Consider the following 20,822-nt stretch of genomic DNA (forward strand, 5'->3'; position numbering starts at 1 on the left):
ATTCATACATAACGGTAAAAATCAATCTTAAGACAGTATGATGTTCTCTTTTGTTGATTGATCCATTTCGTATGGAAGCCCATTTCTGCCAGGTGAAGAAAAAATAGATGAAAGTTAGAAATAATGAAAATACTCAAAGTACTGAATTATTTTATTCTTTACCATGCTTAACTGTCTTTTTTGTTGTTTTTACTTTTCCATACATTGGAATGATCAAGTTTCCAGTGAAAAAAAAACACAAACATCTCTCAATTTACTGTTCCTTTACTTCTATTTTTTATTTTTATTTTGTCATTACACTGCTTCAGATGAAACATTAAAATTTGACGTTTCACTACCAGTGTTCTGTTTAAGGTGTCAGTCGGTGCTTGAAACTAGTTTCTACACACACACGTTGTTCGGCTGCTTTGAACAGTCACACTCAAAGCCCTGCAGTTATGGAAAGCAGTAATCATTCAACACATTTTCAGAGAGATTCTCCTCGAATGCATTCTTAGTGTGCGCTCTGTTGTACACATGAAATTATGATGGAAATTGTGGTGTGAAAACTGACAAAAGAGAGCTGTAGAGAGAAATTCAAATCCATGCAAATCTTGCTCCACACATCTGGCAAATCGTTGCATAAAGTGGGCATGTTTGTCGGATTTAAAAAGTCACAGAAACTGCCAAAAGCAGCCCCCCAATTCCCACACTGGAAGGATGTGTGTGTGTGTGTGTGTGTGTGTGTGTGTGTGTGTGTGTGTGTGGGAGGGAGGGGGTTCAAACACTGTTCAACCATCACACAAGTTATGTTTGGCTGTATGGTAGTATTTATATTGCCAGAATGACATACTACATTAATGTTTTTGTTTGCTTGTTTTCATTTGTCTGCAGTTGCTCAATTCAGAGCAATGTGCTTTCTTTTTCCCTCCACTTGAAAGTCTTTGTTGGGTCTCTGTGATGACATTTTTCTTCTTTCTCACTCCTCTCACCTGCTGTGGGAGAAGTTTTAGCAGAATACATCAGTATTTTTTAAAAACATTTTCATCACCGAGTCAGAGTTGATCCTTCACACACACATACACAACATAATGTCGAACATTAAACTACTGAATGACTTGAATCAGGACTGGACAAAAAATAGTTAACCTGCCTTTAAATGACATCTTCTACTAGAGTGCGTTGGTGTCTTGCTCAAGGACACTTTGGCTGGTCACATGACTGTTGCTGATACATCTCCTGCAAAAACTGCCATCTTAATAGTTATTTAGATGGTTTTAGGGGATATGTTAACTCATCAGGAAGCCTGAGGTAGAGTTTTATGGGAGCAATGGTAATTCGGAAAAAATAAAATGAAAGTGGGAATAAATATGTGGAGAATATATTTGCTTCTACTATAGATTTCTGCATCAATTCGCAGTCTGGTCATTGTCTCCCCCCCCTGCTGTTGTTCACAGCTCAGAATACATTAAGCAGCTTGACAGACGTTTCTCCTGTAAGCAAGTGAACGTATCAGATGATAAGGTGGACTAAAGCCTATAAATACGGCTGTCTGAGTGTCCGGTGAGTTTAAACTCCGCTGCGCCACCTGAGGATCTCTGCCACCGTCCTTCCTCCTGCCTTCGACTGTTCTTATGTGGAGATCAGCACTATCAGAAGACTCATTTTCACGATCTTTCGTGGATGAATCAATCGCGTCCTCGATCTGTTAATACAATGTCTTTCTGTGCGTAAAATGCCGCGCTTAGTGCGTCCTGGCGCGGACGTTTCCTTGGAAAATGTGCGGTGTCAGTCGCGTTTCCTTCACGCCCCGCTGCTGTGGATCGGTGCTGAGCAGGAGTGGCATCTCGGCGACAAAATCTGGATGAAAGAGCGTCCTTTAGAGCTCAGGCATGCATCGAGTAGTGAGATCATTGGCGTTATAAATATCCCCGTGCCAGCAGAACAACTCCAGCTACTGCAGCCGGGGTAATGCCCAGGAGCGCTGCATGTAGGGACTCCACACGTGTGTGCGCACGGTTTCTGGTGCCCAGACCTCAGGAGCGACACCAAAATGCTAGAAGTGGCCTAGCGAGTGTCTCCTTTGTGGAAGAATGAATGTTCCTCTTTACCTTCTGACCTTCGCTCACTTGATTCTCGCCGCCGCCGGAGCACAGCACGTCTCTTTGGAGCGCCAACTTCTGGAGGAAGGGATCAGTTCGGGACGCAGGACTTGCAGGCTCTACTGTAGGGTTGGCATCGGTTTCCATCTCCAGATTCATCCCGACGGCAGAGTCAACGGCAGCCATGAGCCCAACCAGCTGAGTAAGTCATTCACTCCGGTTTCACGGTACATGGAGCAGCACAACTACTAAATTATACACGTCTGACGCGCAGAACGGATCCGGTGCGTCCCGTTGAGAATGCGCACTTGGATTTGTCCAAATTGAATCCCTTCTGTTTGCACTTGTATCTATTTTGAATGACATCGCTGGAAGTTATAACAATAATCATTTACACAGGAAGAGTGTAAGGACCGCGCACCTAAACTTAGGCTAGCTGACCCTGTGAAATATCTTAGCAGCGGCCATCTGGTTGACGAGTCTTGTTTGTGCCTCTCCGGGATGTTGGCAGGTAGACTATTTGTGGAAGTAACAGGTGCAGCAGTGAGACACCAGGATGTGTTGGATTGCCAATCAGCACGATTGTCATCACAACACCGCTACTCCAAACACTCCAAAAAATATCCACCATAAAAAAAAACTTCCACGATTATAAAGTCTGTTATTGAATCTTCAAATTGTCTTTGCCTCAAAACTAGTGGAAATATTGTTTTCTATGACAAATCAACTTATTTTTTTAATGAAAGACATCACACTTAAATAAATAAAGAGGAAATTGAGAAACTAGTCAAGATAATTCTTGAAATAAACATATTTACATGGGAAATCATTAGTTTTTCATATATAAATCTTGTTTCAGTTGATTTAATAAATATATGATATCTGGAATTAAAAAACATCAGCTGAGATTTCAGCTGTACTATGTATTTCTCAAGGATCTACTAATGTAAGAACTATAGCCGGACAGATACCAGACTGACACCAATATTTGAATGTTTTTAAAATGATGATATTCATTTTTTTGAACTTAAACACATCACATAAACAAATAGTAAACAAATATTTATAGGAATCCCTTAAATCTGGTTGTTAAAATGTGATATGTAGACATTTTGCAGCTCTCTCTGATGGACACACTTGGAGACATTATTTCTAAATGACCTCAAACTGTATTTTTGTTTTAAAGTTTCTTGTAACTTATCAGCTGATACAATATATCTGTGACTGGATAACACAGGGCAATATATTGTCCTCTTATCAGCCAGTTTACCAGTCTATCTCTAGTAAAAAAGTGGGGATATTCAAATATATCTTAACAAGAAAGACTGAAAAATGCCATTAGGGCACTTGCATCAAATCCAAATACATCAGTTTTAAGATTTTTATACATGTGACAATGTCTTAAAATAAGTCAGATGACTAAGATCAAGATTTCACTGAAATTTATTTTTCTGCCTTTGAAAATGTCTTTACTTAAAAATAAGAAATTAACATTTAAGTGCTTCACATACTCAGATGATATTAAATTATTATCAGTTTGCAGCTGCATCCAGAAACACAACAAAGTAAGTCCAATAACAGGAGTTTTGCCTTCAACTTTTTTTTAATTAAAAAACATCTATTTTTCTGTATTTCAAATGCTCAAAGCGACATCACCATCCTGCATTCAGAGGTTTGTCATGTGTCATCTACCCCAGAAGACTAAAGTCATAAATCAGATTTTTAGTTTTTTTACTGCACCATCAGATCCCTCATCGCTCATCCGCTGACGAAACGGTCGAAGCTCACCGTGAAAGTGCACTTGTGCCTCCATTTCATGGTCCCCTTTAGAAGAGTTGTCAGGTTACATGGATTTCAAGGCGACAGCCATGTGGCTTTGGCTCCTGCATGACAGCACTGGAGACGACCAGCAGACTGGAATTTCTTAGATTTGTAATATGAAGATTTTTTTTTTTTTTTTACCATCAGACTGCATTAGATACAAGTTAGATGTCATATCACTGCTCTGGAGATAATCTCAGATAGTAAAAACACTGTTCAGGAACTGCAGAGACAATGATCCTCTATTTAAGTTGCATTTCTTTTTTTTTTAAACTTTCATTCATTCTGGGAAATCTGACTGACCTTGGTGCTGTACAGCAGTCACACTGATTTACCAATATTGTGTGAATATCAGTATTTTATTAATCGTAAGCGATATCTGTTCAGAACTTCCTTCCTGTCTACAGTTTCATAAATACACCATGTTAAACTCACAATGTTCTCTTATTGCAGTTTTGGATTTATTTGACAGATGAAGGTATTGCAACCAGGAAACTACCATACCGTCTGGTTGGAGCTTTACTTTCTGTGTACATTTCTTTTGTTTATTTTATTGCTCAATTATGGTTTTTATCATATTTAATTATTTGTTTAATAGCCTAAAATATGCCTGAGTTTCTCCTATGAACTAGTGTGGTGTCACTGGTTTCAGTAGGCAGTTTCTTTGTTCCGTGAGAGTCCAGAAGAACCCGCAGTGGTATGATCCATTATTCTGTATTACAGAGTTTAGAGTTAGAGTTTAATCTAATTTTAGGCTTTACTCCATGTACAATATTTTCTCTTAAGAGTTACGTTGATATGCATCTGAAGAAAAATAGGTTTTGGTAAAAAAGAAAAGGAACTGCTACCAAGACCACCCTTTTATCAACATAAGAGATGCAATGTTTATACAAAATGATTGCTGTCAATGGTTTTCACTGTTATACTATATCAACAATACTGGCTTCTCACAACTAAAGTGTGATCAAAGAAATATAGTTTAGGTGATTAAATGGTGATTTTAAGCTTGCGGAAAGTTTGTGGATTTGATTAAATCTTAAAAAACTTTAACAGTGACTTGAAAAAAGATGCAAAATTAGGCCTCTGGTGTTGAACTCAAACATTTTATATGCCATTCCACTGCAACAACCCCACACTTTTATTGTTCCAACTTTTTCCTGTTTCCACTGAACCTCACACAACTTCCTGCTTTGGCCATTTATGATGTAAATCTCTATTGCAAATTATTTGCATATGAATTAAATTTGCAGGAGATTCGGTTGTACTGGTGAAGCAGTCCTCCATATTTGGTCACTAAATAGTCTTTCTTATGTTGTCTGTTGTTTAGGTGCCTTGCTAAAGAGCAAAATGGTAGTAGTTGCTGACAGTGGGAGATACATTTCTAATTCTTCAATGCCATACAGACCAGCAAGTCTTGCAGCATTATTTGTGTTTTCACCCAAAATATATAACAGCATAATTACAGTAAGTTTCATTTATTGTGACAGTGATAAATGTGATAAAATACAAAATCTACACAGTAGGAAACCACCATGCTTAGATTCTGAACGGCGGATGGTGGTTAAGAGTATCATTTCAGCCGAGAAGCTACAAAAACAAATACAAAAGACATAGCAGAGTTATTATTAGTTCTGTGTGTATCTATTTGGTCTTTCCTAATATGCTCACCGTCTCTCATTGTTGAAATTCCCTCTGGTCGCCAGTAGAGGTTGATAAAGATATTTATATTTCCTCATTGATTCTTTAATTAAAACTCACCTGAAAAAGAAAACAAATTAATGGACAAAATAAACATAACACTGTGGAAAAAGGTGCAGCTGAAGTGGAGTTGACATGACAGCAGAAGAACAGGTCATGTCACCTCTGTTACCCAGATGGCGGAGGAGCGACGAGATACAGAAAATGACAAGGGGAGTAAAAATACATGCTGTCGCCCATCAATCATCAGAGCATGTTGTTTGTCCTCCCAGGTGTCCTGGAGCTCTTTGCGGTTTCTCAGGGGGTCATAGGCATCAAAGGGGTCTACAGTAACAGATTCCTGGCCATGAATAAAAGAGGACGGCTCCACGCCACCGTAAGTATCCCACATGCGCATGCTTCTCCTGGAGCTCCACAAACTGTTTCTGTACGTTGCCATGCACTCTTTATATTCACTCTGAACACATCCATACAGCAATCTGTGCAGTGCTACTGAATGTTATCTTGAGGGGGACATTTATTTGCATAGAACAAGTGTTAATTTGAGTGTTGTTTGTCGACTCTTACAGCTTAAAATGTTAAACTAGCTCTGATGGGTTTGGATCTATAAAAAGGACCTTGGCACCTTGCTAATGTTTACATTCTCATAGTGAAATTGAGGTCGAGGGTCCGACTGTGCATGTTTCTAATTGGAAGCACAGGTTTTAGTTATTTATGATATAGTTGCATTCATTAATTTTTTTGGGGGGCCTATTTGAGGACAGAAGAACTCTGATGGTCACATATTCTGACATATTTTCACCTTATGAACATGTTATGGCTAACATGTTAGCAACAACTGCCTCCTCACACATTATCATCCCACTAAGATCGTGTTTGTGTCCAATATTCACTTTCTTTTTAGCTCTAGTTTGGTCTCCACCAACTCCTGAGAAAAATGAGCTGCTAGATGCAAGCTAGTCTAACTTTGTCTGTCTGTTGTTTCGTGTTGGGTAGGTAGTGTACAGTGAGTTTATCAGTGCCTGTTTGATGCAAACAGCTGCCTGCTGCTACTGGAATTGAGGTTGATGAGAGCACTAAGACTGAACCATAAAGTCAAAATTATGAACTACAAGAGGCTAACAATCTCTGCAGAGATGCTGAGTTGGGTAATCATTTTCAGTAGGTTTGTTTTGTGGTTTTGTGTGGTGGAAATAAGGTGATAAAGGTGTTCCGCACCACACACTTGCTTGTTTGCTCTGTTCAGAAGAGAGTTTCTTGTTGTGTTTAATTTAATCTCCTAGCTGTTCTGAGCTTTCAACTGCTTTTCATGGTTATATTGCACATAGGGTCAGCAATAAACTTCCAAGCTCAAAGTTTTATATCATTTACTGCTTTCTGAGCAGACTTCCAGCCAGGGTTCATACCCGTCGCCTGAATTAAATTTGGCCAAAATCTGTGAATCCGCTTCTTATTATTCTCTCCTCTGCTGCAGCCCAACTCAATTTGAACTCATGAAACAAGTGTATTTCTCCATTAAAACCTTGCCTAGTGCGGCTATATTTGTTTTATTTATTAGTTTGAACAGCTTTGCATCTGTGCTGCATGACAAAATCCCTAAATCTGACATCAGCATGTCATGGCATACTTCTGTAATCTTTAGCCACAGTTTTGAAGACTTTCAAATCCCCCCAAACACACAGTAAGCCCAAATCTTCCCACAGCAGCTTGGCCTTGCTGCCGTCAGCGGGCCGGCCGGCCAGCCAGCAGCCAACCCCACTGACAAGTCATCTGTGGGAGCCTTGGCAGGCGTAGAGATAGAAGCAGCTCCCTATTAGCATGTGTTAATGGGAAGAGCAGACTAAGTCCTGTCTGGGATGGCTGATAATATACAGAAGAGTGAGCCACAAAGTGAAAATCAATATGTTGAGTAAACAATCAGTCAGGCAAGCAACAATCAGAGAGCCGGAGCGTCTGTGAGGCTGTGAGCTGCTGCTGGTGTGCCTGCTGAGCGACAGCGATTTATGCCCCCTCAGCTCCTAGTATTGTTTCATGAAACCCTGTCAGCGGGGAGTGGTGTGGCATCTTCTATCAAAGTGCATTCTTAGCCACTGCTTGTTAGAAATGCACTAATGTGAACTCTGAGCTCTCTACCAGCAGATATATATATATATATTCAGTTGTCATTCCAGCTTATAAGAAAATTACAGACTTCCTCGGGGTCAAAGCACGTTCCAAACAAGATTTAAATATGAAGTGAAACAGCGCAGGCATGGAGCAAAACAACACTCTGCAGGGTACCACCACAAAATAAAGACCTGATCATTTTTTGTTCTGCTGGAAGTTTGTCATGCATAGCCATGGTCTGACTCAGTGGGACTTTCGTTCTTGTGGTCCAACATGTCTGCAATCCAGTCTCATCTGCCGCCATCTCCTGTTCCAAACTATCAAAATATGGCAGAGCTGTTCTAGAGGCAGAAAAAAAATCTCACTGGTTGAGTAAAAGGTCAAACAGTTTCTCTGATTTAGTAAGTGAATGTCGTGTTCACGTCAAATGGGATGGAGACGGTTGTATTATTGCACAGTTAAGATTTAAATACCAGATCCATTAAATGTGGCTTGACAATGTTGCTCCAAAGCAAGATGTTGTCACAACTCCTGGCTGAATTGTGATTAAACTTCTCATAGATATACCTGGTCCCCAGATAAAAGAATTCCTAATGATTTTGGTTACTGCCTGACCTTTCCCCTTGGATGAGCACTTTGCCCCATGACAAAGAATCTCTAAACTAATAGACAGATTTCCATGGAATTTGTTGTTAATATGCACCATTGTCCCCGGTGGATGAATCATGATGCTTTCCCTTTTAGCATCAACATCAGCCTGAAATTTTTACATATGAAATCAAATCAAAGACATCAAAATATAATGTACATTCATGGTCCCAATAGGAAGAACCCCTTTCCCTGAATACTAACCCCTGCACTCTGAGAGACTTGGTGCACCTGATTTGACTTTTATCAGCCTATTGAATAGGTGTTATCATCACACATCTGTCCCAAATATACAGACTAGAAGGGGCCTACAACCTACTAGTAGGTTCAGGAGGCCGTTATCACCCATTTATTTCAAGTTTCTGTCTGTGAAAACAAAAAAAAATGTTTTCTTCTCAATGGAAAATGCAATATTTTGAGATAGTTTCTGCATTAAAATGTATTTTGATAACATTTCTAGCAAGAAATGTGCATTTTTTTATTTTCATAATCTTTGTTAAGTGAATATATGCAATGTTTAGTTTGTCAGTTAGTATGAGGATTTTATCATTGCTATGGTGGTGACTATGGACACTGATATGGCTGAAACCATGTAGTTGCATGTTGATTTATTGTGTATCTGAGCTGCAACGTTGTTTATGTTATTTTATGTAACTGTTTGATGATGTTCTGATGGAGTTAACATTAACCGTATTGTATTGTTGAGTTAACACAGTGACAGTTAGGAAAATACTATCCTGGCAGGTCCTCCAGTCAGCCAATCACAAAGCTTCAAATTCTGGATTTCAAATTCAGTTCATCCCTGGGGCATGTTTTTTTATTGAAAGAACATCAAACAGCTGAATGCCGAAACTGTCTTAAAATATTGCATTTTCCATTGAGAATAAAACAGACATTTTTTTTGTTTGTCATGTGACAGCACATGCCTGATAACAGGCCCTCTGCGCCTGCTGGGCTCCACCAACATTGGCTTATTGAAATAAATGGGTGATAACAGCCTCCTGAACCTACTATCAGGTTTAGTAGGCCCCTAATAGCCCATATATTTGGAGCAGATGTGTGATGATAACGCCTATTCAATAGGACGATAACAGTCAAATCGGGTGCTTGTTCTCTGGCTCCAACTGTTGCAGTTGGAGCTTATTTTTCTGCAGCAGCTCTGCCTCAGAAATATTTGTATAAGTAAAACTCCAATCTGTGGCTACAGCTGCACTGAGCTATTTAACTGCCTTGATGATTTGGGGTGGATGTAAACCTGGGGGGCCACAGACAGACTCGGGCCTCATGTCGGGGTGTCAGGTGACACCCTGAACCTTATCTTGTTGCATCGTCTGTCATATTTAATATTTAGATGTTTTCACAGAGGCAATTTATTGGCTGAATAATAAGCGAGGAGACAGATGCACATTACGCCACATGACCTTCTCTGCAAGCCATCACAAACATAATCTTTTGAGAGGTGAAAGGGTCATCTGCATTTGTAGAGCAAACAGTGAGCGATCAAGGGAGAGGGAGAGAGAGAGAAAGGCAGAAATACATGGAAGAGAACTAAAACGAGAGCATATTTCTGCCAAAAATGCTGATATACCATTAAGTATTTTATTAGAAAAATGTACAAAACATGAATAACTTCATGTTTTTGATTTCTGACATTTTTTGAATTCTGTCTCAGCCACTGAAAACACTTATTTATGTCAGATCAAGTGTTTCACAACTACCTAACCCTAATGCCACCGGTAGGTCAAAGTTTCCTCTTTAAGTATGCAGTTGAATATCTCATCATCTATTAGATGGACTGGCACAAAGTTATGTGCAGACATTGTATGTGTATTGCATATGTATGACAATGTGTGACTTTTCCTATAGTGCCATCAGCAGGTTGACTCTTTTGATTTTGAGTGAAATGTCTCTACAAATGCTGGATAGTTTGCAGTGAACTTTAGTACTTTAGACATTTGTGTCCCACACAGGATGAATTTTAATAACTTTGGTGATCCCTGACTTTCCATCTAGTGCTATCATCAGGTCAAACTTTTTATTTGTCAAAAGCTTTGGTTTATGACCAAATACTTGCAAAACTAAAGATATTCCCCTCAGCCTCATCTGCACCTTGTTTTTAGTGCTAATTAGCAAATGATAGCATGACAAGATGCTAAACTAAGATGGTGATTATGGTAAAATCAAAAGCTTTGACACACCTTCCCATTCCCTTGAATGAGAAATTGTGTCCAAAGCTTTTGACTGTTACAGTGTATGAACATGAACATACTAGGGGTTTGCCCGAATACAAACATGTTATTCGGCAAAGCACAAATAGTGGGTTTCTTATGAATATTTGCTTCATACAAATATTTTAAAAATTATTTGTTTTTGGGAAGAAAAAAAAAAAGTCAAATACCAGCATGCAGGTCGGCTACATCTCTATCTCAGTCTCTCTCCTCTGCTCCACTGTTACGTCTATCAGCAGGTCTCAACGAGGGGAGTCACATCCACCTGCTGCATGACGCACATTTCCTAATATGAACATCACTCCTGGAGCTACAGACACTTTAATTTTCTAAAATTAAAGGCGTAATAAAAACAAAAAAACTGTATTTTTAGGCCTCTTTCCACTTTAATTCGAATACAAATACAAATAATTTTGCTGCCTCAACAAATACAGATACAAATAAAAATACTGGGCCCACTGTGCCTGTAAGTACAGGCTCACACAGCTGTTAGCATGGCTGTTCAAAATAAGAAGCATCATTTTGCATTCAGAGAGTGTTTCCCTGGAAAGAGCTACCTGATTGTTGAGAAAAGTGAATATAAAAACTGACTGACTAACTGCATTAGGATTAAATGTCATTACTTGGTGTCAAGTCTTTTTAGTCAGTTACAAACCTTGTCCCTAAAGCTTGTTTCATATTAGAGTAGAGTCAGAGTGTAGTCTTAGTTCAGTTTTTAATCTCAGATTTAATGAGAATTTGAATTAATAAAGCACTGGGTCTGCATGGTGGTGAGAACCAACAGGAGACATTTGTGAAGAAATATTATTTGGGTAGAGGAAAAGTAAAAGTTAGTCATCAGTAACTTTCCACCTCTGCCCTCAATACCCTGAGGATCATGGGAAAGGTCCTTTTAAAAGAGTGTGACCAATCCAGCAGGGCAAGAGCCAGGTTAAACAGCTGTACAAGCATTATGATTTTAACAATAAGATCTCTGGAATCTGGCTGCAACCATTAAATCCTATGAAACACTGCAGGGGCTAAAGCTTCTTCCTGGTATGCATGCTTGTGTGTGTGCATATGTCCCTGTTTGTGAGAGCACATTCATACATGCTCCAATGGATTTGTTTCCAAATGTGTAATTCCCTGACTGGTACCAGAGCTGGTATGTTGCTTAAATGTAGCGTTCTGTTAAATAATTGCAATCCACCCATAGCAGTAACTCTGGTGTTCTGTACAATTTTCTAATCATCTTTAAAGACAACAGCCAAAAGGAACTGTCGGTCACTTTGAATAACTTAAATGTTCTGCTGCGGCCGCGGCGTGCTCTCTTGTGACTGGCATGTTTACCAAACGCTGTAATGACATCATTTTCTGCTATGCTGCACTCCTCAGCAAAGCAGAACAGTTTGTTTTATTTCAGAATGGCAGGCGGTTATACAAGGAAGTCCTACTGCAGCAAGAAAGCAGGCATCCCTGGGTACATGTCAGAGTTTCCCACCCCAGATATTTTTAGGTACAAAACAGGGGAACATTCAATGAATATCCCAGATTCTGACCATTAGATATGGTGAAGCAGAATGTGAGTTATAGGGAAATATTACCTTTACAGTGTAAGTAAGGGTGTAATGGTGCAAAGAACAACAATGTTTTCTGCATGATTTTTGGTTTGGTATGCGACTTTGTTTCAGTTTAACAATCGAGTAATTACAGTCTAATACTGTCTAATTACAGTTTGTTTTAACAAAAACTCAGAAGTTCCACCCAGAAAGTTTTTGGCAGCGTTTCAGGTGTTGTCTGCTTGTCAAACAATTACAGTCATGTTAGACCAGCAGCGGTGGAGGAAGTATTCAGATCCTTCAGATTACTGTAATTGATGGATTAGAATAGAAGCAGCAGTTTAATATTGAAGCAGGTCAAAGTGGAGGTCATTCTAACTACTTCATACGCTCTTTGTTTAAACTATAACAAAATGTTCTATAAGATGATCATATTTTTTATCTAAAACCTAATGCAAAGTAATTAGTCTCTACAGATGTCAAATACATCTAGTAAATACTAATAGAGCAGAAGTATGTGAAGTATGTGAAGAAGTTAAGTGTTGTAAAATGGAAATACTTACATAAAGTTGAAGAATCTCAAAATTGTACTTAAAACAGACTACTTGAAGACATGTTCTTACTGCTCATATAGCTTGCACAATTGGCATTGCCTCCGCACATGAGAAGCCAGAAAAAGCCTTCGATATCATCTCCTGTTTGAGATATTTTTGGTTTCTCAGTAAATTATAGCAGCATTGGCCGAGGAGTAGTGGGAAAACTGTCAACACTGTTCAACCCAAGTCATCTAACATGATGTCATGACTCTGGAAATAGAAACATCAAATATGCTAAATCATTTTGATAGCAACACATGTTTGATAAATATCTCAAAACATCTGAAGTAGATCTATTGAACATGTCACATATGTTCAATGAACTGTCTTTACTGACAGCAACTGATGCACAATTCTGTGAAATGCAGATATGTTGTAAGAAATAAATTGATCTGAGGAACAACAGCCCGGGTGATTCAGGCAGTAGTTCTTGATGAAGTTAATGCATCAGCCATAATGAGGTTTGAGCCAGTACAAAGGAGGCGCTGCTGCTTTCAGTCAAAGCATCACTGGGATAAGAAAAGTCATTTAGATGACTTTGAAACCTGACCACAAGATGAAAGTTAAGTCTCCTCAGTCATTTTGGAGATATCTCAGTTTTACAAGAGCTAACCCAATCAGATATTTTGTTCTGCAAACTGCAAAGGAGCTGTGCAGCAAGCAATTACAGGTTGATAGGGGCAAGCATTCAACATTTTCCCCACTCTGAATGCTGTTGTAATGGTGGTATTACACACAAGTATGATTCAGCCCTGTGTCATTGGAAATTAATTTTTTTTTTTAAATTTATGTTTTCTGCTTCAATCTTATAGATTACACAATAGGTCTATATATATCAGTTCTCATTTTGTTCTCATAATGTATGAAACGACAATGTGTAATGTCTGTAGGGATCAACCTGCAGAGAATAATCAGTGCCTCTGCAGCTCCTCTCGGCTTAACGGAGCTTTATAGCAAGTTTCAGCTCATTGTTTAACTGTCTGGCTGCAACTTTACTGTCTTGGTTCACTCTCAGTTCTCTCATAGTGTTGTTTTCATCCATGCAGGCAGCTGTTTTTCAGAGAAAAAACTCTAAAAAGCCACTGTACACTACCTGCTCAGCACCAAATGGCAAACAGACACAGTTAGCTGTAGACTAACTGGTGAACATAGTGAAGCATTTAGCAGCTAAAGAGCCAGATATTTCCCTCAGGAGTCGGTAGAGAGCAAAAACAGAGCAAATATTGGACTTGCATTCACCACATGGACAGAAACACAGCTCCCGATGAATGATAATGTTGCTCCATAACTGCTGGATGTGGAAATACACAACTGTTTGCTAACAAGCTCAACATACCAACTTAAAAGGTGATGGTATGTCATGTAGAGTTCTCAACTTTTTTCTGTTGAAAACTAGTGGACAGGTTTAAAGAGAAACAAATGACAAACTGATCCCTCAGTGATCTGTGCGTAAGGACAGTACACCTACTGTAACATCACAGAAAGTTTCTCACAGTAGCAATGAATGTGTGTGCACTTGTGTCAGATCAGTCTTAACGAGAAAATAAAATTGCATCAGTGGGGAGACTCTGGCGGAGGTCAGGTTCCAGATGCTTGTTGATGAGCGCTTCCTTGTAAAGGAATAAGGACCATTACTTTTTCTTTCCATGACTTGATGGCAATTATCTAAGGAGCAGCTAACAAGAGAAACACAGGGTTAGGTTACATGGTTGCATGCAAACAGACTTCCCACATGTTCGCAATGCCGAGCGTTGTTTACATGTGGACAGATCCACTATCATGTACTAAGAACTCATTACTTTGTGCATTTTTATACCTACAGTTCATTTGCTCTGGTCTGAATCAGTGGGTGAGCTGGAGCGAGAACATAAATACAGGAAGAAAGTCTTGAAGAAATCTTCCCAAATATCATGAAGGCAACATACTTCGTTGCTAGTCCGAGTCTGACTTTGATTCATTCTCTAGTTAGCTGCTAGCTGATTTCTGCATCCCAGCATGCAAAGCACACAAACCAGAACCAGGGGGGAAAAGAACCAGTTCGATTCAACCAGATTAGACAATGCAGTAATTAATCAAAATTAATCAAAAATAGTCTTGAACTACAATGAACCACAGTTTTCTAGTTAAGTACCATCAGATTAATTGGCAAGTGAAAAACAGGCAAGAAGTAACACTTTCCTTCCTTCTTTTCTAGGAATTGTTTACAGATGACTGTAAGTTCAGGGAGCGTTTCCAGGAGAACAGCTACAACACCTACGCCTCAGTAATCCACAGGAACCACAGGACTGGTCGCGAGTGGTTCGTGGCCCTCAACAAGAGAGGGAAAGCTAAGATGGGCTCCAGCCCGCGGGTCAAATCTCAGCATGTCTCCACCCACTTTTTGCCCAGGGTCAGCCTGCACGACAAGGGCGAGCGCGGCTTCACCATCACAGACAGGAGCAAAGAGAGGCGGAAAACCCCGCCGCCGCCGCCTCCCAAACCTCCCCTGGTGAAAGCTAACGTCCATGCGGGCACAGTGCCGAGACGTACACAAGTCAAGTACTGGCCCAAGTACCGGTTTGGGTAGATGTCACAGAGTTTGGCTCTATGTGGGGGATACGTGGTTCATAGACGTTGCACATATAAGTAACTGACCTGCCCAAAGAACAGACAGGTCATTTATCACCTTCAAAGCATTCCGGGTATCTATGACTTTTGTGAAAAACCTCAAAGGGCTGCCAGACCCAACTACGGAGCTTTTCTTTGTTGAAGCTATGATCATGGTTAGAAGTTGTCTTTTCCACTTGAACTGATGATGCTTCATTTTATGTTGTCATCCATGTACATGGTGAACTTCAGCAGAGACCCAGTTTGATTAAAAAATCTCTGAGATGCTGTATGTATGCTATAATGAGATGCTGTTAAAGCTGAAATCCATAACTTCCTGCATGTTGTCGGTCAGATACTGAAAAGAGTTTTTGATTATACAACAACGATACAGTAGAAGAGTTATCCATGTTTTGCTATCCAGCTAGCTGACTGAAAATGTCCTCAATCAACCAGGTAACATCCTCTATTTTTCTTTTTGTTTGTTTGCTAAGAGACTGTACCAACATTATTAGGGGGTCCAGAAAAAGTGAGAGTTAAGTATTTATATTATATTTTAAGGTAGTCTGAATTTTTTGGTGAGCAGGGGAGTCTTTCTTTTACCCTAGATTTAAAGTTTGTTTCCACACTGAGATTTATTGTTAAAAAAAAGAACAAAAAAAACATAATGTGTTTTCTCATAAGCACAAAACAACAATCTCTGTATCGCAGCTTTATGCTCCTCATCACTATCTACTAATAGCTAACACAGGACCAGCAGATCTTTATAATTATTATTCATTGAACATTATTTCTAGCAAAGAATGGATATTTTCTTTACTAACAATGGATCCCACTTGTTCTTTAGATTTAGCAGTTCCAACCCCCCCTCCCTCCCCACCCCAGTACCTTTTGTACAATCCCTAAAGTGACACACCAGATAGAACAGAACGAGGCAGATTTTAATATACAAAAGTTATTTCAGAGTTTGTTTTGTTGTATGGTACAACTCTAATTTGAACAGAATTTATTAATAGATTTTATTTCAAAATGTGTTTTATAGCAAACAACCAATAAACAAGTTTAAAGCTGAATGAGATGATTTAAACAATAGCTACAATACATGTATTTGATACATCTAAAATGAGGAGGGAAGTTAAAAATGAAAAATAATTATCGCAAACTTTAATTTTAGTGAGTTTGAACTCAGAGCAATGGGATTCAGGACAACACATCAGCAGTACACTCCACCATGTACCATATAGGTGGTAAAAAAAAATAGGATATTGAACCAAAAAAAAAGTTGTGGATTTCAGCTTCCAACAGTAAAATATAACTGTTATAACATGTCTGCTCTCCCTGATGTTTAAACTATAAATGATGTGATAAATTTGACTGTGAGACATATTTCACAGCCACTTTGGAGACACTCAAACCTGGCTGCTTGGAAATTGCTTTAAACATGTCTCCTGCCTAAACATAAGAACCGACCAACTGTCCCTTTCCCTAACACCAGATTTGTGATAATCAACATGAAAACGAGGACTGGCTCTCTGGAGAGAGACCCCCCCCCCTCCTCCTCCCAGACAGCTGTGAGGGATCAAGGAGAAAACTGTCCATCAAAACTATCATTTTAGCCACCGGCTGTCCCCCCGAAAAATCCAGAGTCACGACCTCACAGCATTCCACCCAGGAGGAGCGCACACCGCCGTCACCGCAGGGATAAAGATGCCAAGAAAGAGCGGACCCGTGTTTTGGGGAAGGTTCAAGCTGTAGGTGTATCAGATGGCAAACAGCCGTGGAATGGCCGTGTAGGAAAATACAGAGATCTCTGGGGAGGAAGGCAGGGTTTGGCTGTGAAGAACACAGCTTGACTTACCCAAGAGCCTGAACTATAAATTCAATGCTGTCTTTAATTTAATGGTTTGAAATACTTGAGCTTGGGGTACATTTTGCAAAACCGTACAGGGAAAAATCAAATGAACGATCAACATTGTGCCACAACTTTACTTTGGCCTTATTCCTCTGTCAGAACCTGAATATTAACCAATTTAAAATGCTCCAAATACATTATGTCACAATGTATGTTCTATATATTCTGACAACTGAGATGACCATCTCAAATATTCGTGTCATATTAATAAGCATAAAACAACAAAGTGCAAGTACAAAAACATCTGTACACACTGTATTCCCATTAAATTGTTAGGAATATGGTTTGCAAATAGTACAAATTCATGAATAAAACAAGCAACCAGAAATCACTCGACACCAATGCTGCTAAATCTAAATATGTTACGGTGAAAACATATTTTAATAGATTCAAAAATGCTTAATCTTCATCTGGAACCAAATCTGCCTATAAATATACAAAGAGATGGACAATAATGAGATATAAGCTCCATATTTTTCGCTACAAGGTCTGTATTTAATGAGAAAATGTTCAAATTTCCTTTCTTACAAAGCTAAAAACAATTTAAAAATGTATGGATGTTTATCTAATCACATCTCCCTTGGCCCATGGTATAACTTTCTACCAATTTTTAATTTTAGCAATGGACAGTATCAGAGAAATTATAAATTTTTTGAACATTAACGCATGTAAACATTTTCTCATCAGCCCTCAAAATAAAAATTTGAACCTGGAAATGTGCATAATATGCCCCCTTTAAGAAGTTTTTGATGTATTATGTAAACTATCAAACAGGTAACTGAACAAAAAAAATAACCACGCAACAAACAAACAAACACTCCTACAAAGTGAAATAAGTAATAACTTGAAAGTGTGAAATGTTTTCATGATAAGGTTAATACTCAGGTTAATACAGCGGAATAGAGTCACTGTGGCCAAGTGTTGCTCAGTGTTTTAGTCTTTATGCAGACATACAGTGTTCAGCCAGAACATGTACTGTAGCAAACTAATGAACCATCTTTCATGCTGTATTTCTTTGCCCTTATAAACTGTAGATATCTTGATGCTGTTTGTTTTTCATGATTTTCTGTGTTGTCATTATGTTGTGCGGTCCTCATACACATCCCAAAGAAATATTTTTTGTACCAAATTGTTTTTATAAAAACTTATGTATGAATAAGAGTTTTTATGTAATATGAATATTACAAATAAATATATCAATTGATATTCATATGTTTCATGTTGTATGTTACAGTACACTGTAAAAAAACGTCTGGCAGCAAAAGTTGCCAGACACTTACCATCAAATAACAGTAAAAAGCCTTTAGTTATTCTATAAAGATTTATTTTAAAAATACAGATATTTACTTTGGAAATTGTCTGCATTTTTACATTTTAACCATTGTAAAATAAAAAGAAAATCTCTTTATAAAACATTGCTACAATGTTAAACAAATGTATAAATCTGCACAAAAAATGAAAAAGATTGCAGAACTACCTTAAAATTACCTTATTTAAATGAAGACTCTTGTTTTCATACAGTAATCTTTGGTAAATTCATAGGATTATCCAATCCATCCACAAGAGCTCCCCATCAAAGTACAGATTTCTGGATATAAAACATAGAAAAATTATGAAAAATTACATTCAAATTACCCTCCTTTAACACCCATTAACGGTATCTTGAGAGCTTTAGGCTTTTATTTTATGTGATTATCCAGTCTGTTTACAGTAAATCCCTGGTATATGTTGGTTTTATACTGTAAAAAAATAAGATCATGTGATAATAGTTTACAAAAACATAATTTTAATGATCATTACTTTATATAACCATTATTTGACAGTAATTACAAGCAACTCTCCAATATATTTACAGACTTTTCCCATAAATGTATGAGGTATACATTATATAAACATTTTTTGACAGTTATTAAAATCAACTTTCCAATATATTTACAGGCTTTTCCCATTAATGTATAGTGTTTGATTTATATGAACATTATTTGACAGTAATTGCAAGCAACTCCCCAATATATCTACAGACATTTCACATTAATGTATGCGGTTCTGAATGTACCAAAACCTATGTAAAAGTACCTTTATATCAATTTCTTTTACACTGAATAAATATATACATTTTTCTACTGACATTTTACAATATTGTGCAATCCATTCAATGCAGATCCCCATTTGAGATGTATGAGATTTCAAGATGTTTAATAACCAGAATGTATCATAAAATTACCTTTTACTGCTTGCTTTACAAAGTAATTCACTATTTTCACAGTGTTATCCTTAAAGTTTCAGAATTAATAAACCAATAAACAGCCATATTGAATTATAATGTGGGTCTGAAGTTGATCAATCCAATAAGAGCGCAAACAGAATACTTTACTAGTATGTTTTTTTTTCCTCATTCAGATTACTTCAACAGACATCAATGGAAGCAAAACAGTTTTGTACATTGTGTCAGTACAATGTCCCATACCATCCCATACTCTAAGATGGTTCAAAATGTTAGTGAACAAATGTCAAATGTCTCCCAAATCCAAAAATGATTTTGCTAAAATTCAAATTTGCGATGTCATCTGATAATGTCTGGAGCTTTTCCAAAAACAGTGAATTGAGAAAGATGTTATAGATGATACACCCAGGGGGATGTTCTGAGTATACGGTAGGGTTGGGCCGATGGGCAATGCCATCGTCCCTCACCCCCCCCCCCCTTGTCTGTCCATCTTTTGCATGGATTAAATTACTCTTGGCTTTTTACTCACGGAGCTTTTATTGCACTTACAGTAACGCAACGACTGTAGTTGTCGTCAACTTGAGTACTTCACATGATTCACTGTCTCTCCTCTACCCCACTCAGAAGACACACACTCACACATGCACAGACAGATCAGCCCCGCACTGAAACAGAGGAGGGGAGAGAAACTTAGCAGAACCATAAATGACAGCAAAAAGCAGTAATTTATCCCACACAATATCATCGTCCATCGCGATGTTTCACTGTGGACATCGTCATATGCCAATTCTTAGACATCACCCAAGCCTAGTATACAGGTACATTTTCTGTTTCAGATATGAAAGGTTACTATAGAATAAAGCTTATCTGGGTATTAAAAAATTACTACAAAATTAGTTAGTAAGTTACACATGTGCAAGTCACAAGCAAGTCTCAAGTCAACCTTAAAGGCTCAAGCAAGTCCTAAGTCACTGAGACTCTCACTGTGACTTAGACTCAAGTAAGCCAAGTCAAGTCACTGCTGAACATCAAGCAAGAAAAGTCAATTAAGTCACAAGTCAGTCACCATGAAAGAGGCTCTTAAAACACGAGAGAAAGGGGTACAATGGCACACCATGACATGAGAAAACTGCACATGTTAGTTAGTCTCTACAACTAGGGATGGCTATGGTTAGGATTCATAATAACCACTATTGATTAGGGGTTGATGGATAAATTATCAATAGACTGAGGTTGGTTGAGGTTGGATTAAATCAACTACAATTTGGAATGTCAACATAAAACTAAAGAACATTATGCAGGTTGATTAACTTTATAAATTAACTTCACATTAATTAACTAAGTAAACAAAAATAAATAATCTGATCTAACATGTTTTCCAGGA

The 20,822-nt window shown here is 38.3% G+C and overlaps 1 protein-coding gene and 1 long non-coding RNA gene across 2 annotated transcripts; one reads left to right on the plus strand and one right to left on the minus strand.

Moving 5' to 3' along the window:
* Positions 1 to 836: 836 nt before the first annotated feature.
* Positions 837 to 2,849, minus strand: LOC121904668. Its single transcript, XR_006098276.1, has 2 exons — positions 2,503 to 2,849; positions 837 to 974 (listed from the first exon to the last, which is right to left on the minus strand). It is a non-coding gene; the product is annotated as an uncharacterized LOC121904668 (long non-coding RNA).
* Positions 967 to 18,420, plus strand: fgf5 (fibroblast growth factor 5). Its single transcript, XM_042422512.1, has 3 exons — positions 967 to 2,283; positions 5,873 to 5,976; positions 14,911 to 18,420. The coding sequence occupies exons 1-3, from the start codon at positions 2,073 to 2,075 to the stop codon at positions 15,280 to 15,282; spliced, it is 687 nt and encodes a 228-aa protein (XP_042278446.1). The 5' UTR covers positions 967 to 2,072; the 3' UTR covers positions 15,283 to 18,420.
* Positions 18,421 to 20,822: the final 2,402 nt, after the last annotated feature.

Source organism: Thunnus maccoyii, chromosome 9 (assembly GCF_910596095.1).
Source record: "Thunnus maccoyii chromosome 9, fThuMac1.1, whole genome shotgun sequence".
NCBI lineage: Eukaryota > Metazoa > Chordata > Actinopteri > Scombriformes > Scombridae > Thunnus > Thunnus maccoyii.